At 39.4% G+C, this 4166-nt stretch overlaps 1 protein-coding gene across 1 annotated transcript; it reads left to right on the plus strand.

The window, feature by feature from the left end:
• The first annotated feature begins 1220 nt into the window (after positions 1-1220).
• LOC121244985 (subtilisin-like protease SBT3) lies at positions 1221-3705 on the plus strand. The gene has a single exon (XM_041143242.1). The coding sequence runs from the start codon at positions 1279-1281 to the stop codon at positions 3619-3621; it is 2343 nt and encodes a 780-aa protein (XP_040999176.1). The 5' UTR covers positions 1221-1278; the 3' UTR covers positions 3622-3705.
• The last annotated feature ends 461 nt before the right edge of the window (positions 3706-4166 follow it).

The raw sequence follows: 4166 nt of genomic DNA on the forward strand, positions 1-4166 counted from the left end.
TATCTATCACTATCAGATTCTTTAGAGTTGGCAAATAATTTTTACATGCTCTCCAAGTAAATATTTTCACCTTATGGGACATCTACAGCTTCTATAGACTTTTCCATAAAGGAAACTCTTTGAAAAGAAGTAAATTCTCTATTTTTTTATTTTTGATCTTAAGTGTTATCCGCAATATTTGGAAATAATATTAATAAATAAATAGTAAATATTATAAGAGTCGCGCTGCGTGGCTACTTCTCTCATCATTATCGAGGATGATCAATTTCGAGTGCCAGGACAAAATGTTACAGGCACTTTCTTCCAAGATATTCTGTGCAGAAGTCCCGGCCCACATGGGGTACATATACTCCTACGTACCTTACACGCAATATAAGTGAGCGAGAGACACTGCACGTGAATTTAATTGGAGGGGCACATGGTGGGGATCAATATCTTCTTTGATGATCATCCCTTTTTTGGCTTTGCATCTTTGATGGTGAAAAACCTTTTTCTTACAGCCGCCAATTATTAATCTGAAATCTGCATTTCTTCAAGCAGATAGAATGCGTGCAGTCTGAGTTGTTAATTTTGTCCATTCAATGGTGAGGTCATTGTTATTGCTGCAATATCCCTCTACCAATCAAGGCATCGAAATCATAAGCGTAAGATAAGGTACTGGGCAATGGGCATCCGGCCTAGTTTGGAAAGTCAGGTATTTTTTGAGAATATTTCATTATTATTTACTATTTTATTATTATTTTTTATTTACTTTTTATTACTATTTAATATTCTATCATTATTTTTACTGTATTATTTATTATTATTTTTTATCTACTTTTTATTATTATTCAAGATTCTATTATTATTTTTTTTATTATTATTTACAGAATACTTAAAAATACCTCGTTACCCAACCGCAAACTAAATGCCAAGCAGCTAGCACATGCAGCATCTCCGGCTAGCTAGCAGCCCAGCACACAAGAAGATGTACTAATGCCAGAATGAAAAGAAAAGGGAAAACAAAAAAAGAAATTGTAATAAGTCAAGTGCCCACCACTAAAAAAATGGGCTTAGAAAGTTGGAAAGATAGAGGAGATCCAAGGTCCCCTACTAAAATATATACATGCATACTAGCTAGACAAGTTTGAAAAATAATAATATGCCTAGTAAATATGATTAGTAAAGAAAGAAAGAGGTTCTTATACTTAAGTGTGTGTATATATATATATATATATGTGTGTGTGTGTGTGTGTATGGGTATAAGTACTGGTTTGCAGTTGTGATACTTGCAACACCATGCCCATTCATTGCCATATTTCGATGGCTAATTCCCATATTCACAGCTTGTACTTGTGCCTTATCATTTTCTCTATCTCCCACCACCTAGCCTCCACCTTGGGAGAATCTAACAACTATATCATTCACATGGACTTGTCTTTCATGCCTAAAGCCTTTTCTGCCCACCATAACTGGTACTTGTCCACTGTTGCCTCTGTATTGGAAAATTCTGATCTTAGCACCGATGATGTCACAAGTACTACCGCCTCCTCTTCTAAGCTTATCTATAGCTATACCCATGTTATGAATGGTTTCTCTGCAAGTCTTTCTCTATCTGAGCTTGAGGCCTTGAAAAGATCTCCAGGTTTTGTTTCTTCAATCCGGGACTTGCCTGTTAGAGCTGACACAACTCATTCTTCCCAATTTCTTGGCCTTAACTCCAACTCAGGTGCATGGCCAGTGTCAAACTATGGCCAGGATGTCATAATTGGGGTGGTGGATTCAGGGGTTTGGCCAGAGAGCCCAAGCTTTAATGACAATGGCATGTCAGAAATTCCATCGAGGTGGAAAGGAGAATGTGCAGGTGGCTCTGAGTTCAACTCTTCTTTGTGTAATAAGAAGCTCATTGGAGCTCGGTTCTTTAACAAAGGTCTGATTGCCGAATATCCGAATGTGACCAAAACAATTGTGAACTCCACGCGAGATTCAGAAGGACATGGGACACACACGTCGAGCACAGCTGCTGGAAACTATGTTGAAGGTGCATCCTTCTTTGGCTATGCCCCAGGAACCGCTAGCGGCATGGCTCCCCGGGCAAGGGTGGCCATGTACAAGGCTCTCTGGGAAAACGGCTCCGTCACATCCGACATTATTGCTGCCATTGATCAAGCATTTATGGACGGTGTGGATGTCATATCATTATCTTTTGGTTTGGATGGGGTTCCTTTGTACGAGGACCCCATCGCCATAGCTACATTTGCAGCCTTGGAGAAGGGCGTTTTCGTTTCCACATCGGCAGGAAATGAGGGACCATTCATTGGGACCCTACACAATGGCACGCCATGGGTTCTAACTGTTGCTGCTGGTAACATAGACCGTGACTTTGGCGGAGTCATTACTCTTGGCAATGGAGTTTCAATAGAGGGGTCGTCTCTCTTTCCTGGGAATTCATCTTTCAGCCTTCGCCCAATTGTTTTTATGAATGGCTGTGCTAACTTGAAGAAATTGAAGAAAGTTCGGAACAAGATTGTTGTGTGCGAAGAAAAGAATGGATCCTTGCCTTTTCAAGTTAAGAATGTTAGAGGAGCAAAAGTTGCAGCCGGTGTCTTTATAACTAATGATACTGACTTGGAGTTATTCATCGAGAGCACCTTTCCAGCAGTTTTCTTGAATCCAAAGAAGGGAGAAACTGTCAAAGACTACATCAAGATCAACTCCAAGGCAAAAGCAAAGTTGGAGTTTCAAAAGACTATCCTCGGCACAAAACCAGCACCAAGTCTTACTGGCTATAGTTCTAGAGGACCATCTCCGAGCTGCCCATTTGTCTTGAAACCCGACTTAATGGCTCCTGGTGATTTAATCTTAGCTGCATGGCCCCAAAATGTCGCAGCGGCCCTGGTGGACGACCACGAACTATTTAGTAACTTTGTTCTGTTGTCCGGAACATCAATGGCATGCCCACATGCAGCAGGAGTGGCTGCACTTTTGAAAGGAACACACCCTGAATGGAGCCCCGCAGCCATCAGGTCAGCCCTGATGACCACATCGGACACTTTGGACAACACACTCGGCCCCATCAAAGACAATGGCGGTAATAACAATACGGTGGCTACTCCTTTAGCCATGGGTGCCGGGCATATCAATCCCAACAAGGCAATAAACCCCGGGCTAATTTACGACGTCAAATTGAACGATTACGTAAATCTTCTCTGTGCTCTAAATTACTCCATGAAGCAAATCAAAATCATCACCAAGTCGGCTTCGTACAAATGTTCCAGTACAACCTCTTCCTTGGATCTTAACTACCCTTCTTTTATTGCTTTCTTCAATGCGAATGACTCGAACTCTGATGCAACAACCGTACAAGAATTCCATAGAACAGTGACCAACGTTGGAGAGGGACAGTCAATCTATGTTGCAAGCATAACACCCATTAAAGGGATTCAAGTCAGTGTAAAACCAGACAAATTGGTGTTCAAAGAGAAGAACGAGAAACAAAGTTTCAAGCTGGCAATAAAAGGTCCACGATTGCTAAAAGAGGAGATAGTGTTTGGTTATCTCAGTTGGGTTCATACCGCAGGTAAATACATCGTGAAAAGCCCCATAGTAGCCACAAGGGTTAGCTCGGAATTTGTATCGTAGTTAGCAGAGCTAACTTTTGTCTGCCAGTTAATCAGCATTTGATCGTTCACTTGGACTAAATAAAAGTTTATGTTTTTAAGTTGAGCTAACCGATGGGTAATTCTCTGCCGAAGAAAAAAGAAAACCGGCCGGTTGGCACAGATCATATATATTCTGCAAGTAATATCATTTACCACGTCACCATTCTATTTTCATTCTATTATATAAGTTATGACATATTTATCACTATTAGATATAATAAAGAATTATATAATAAATAATTATTTAATAATAATAAATGTATAATATCATATATAATAAGATAAAAATAAGATGACGATGAATCATATATAACAGTTAATGCCGGCTTAATTATTAATGGATAGGGTTTTGGTTCTTATGCAGTACTAATTTGTTCTATTGGACGTAAGCAGATCAATAATAATAAATAAATATATATTATTATATTATTGTGGGGGCCAAATGAAGTATGATCTATGTCTCCGATCTGTAAGAAGATGGCAAAATTCAGTAACTATTCTTTTATATATAGTCGATAGATATAA

Source organism: Juglans microcarpa x Juglans regia, chromosome 8S, assembly GCF_004785595.1.
Source record: "Juglans microcarpa x Juglans regia isolate MS1-56 chromosome 8S, Jm3101_v1.0, whole genome shotgun sequence".
Lineage (NCBI taxonomy): Eukaryota > Viridiplantae > Streptophyta > Magnoliopsida > Fagales > Juglandaceae > Juglans > Juglans microcarpa x Juglans regia.

Coding starts and splice junctions, on each gene's coding strand:
- LOC121244985 (XM_041143242.1), top strand. CDS start 1,279: ATGCCCATTCATTGCCATATTTCGATGGCTAATTCCCATATTCACAGC.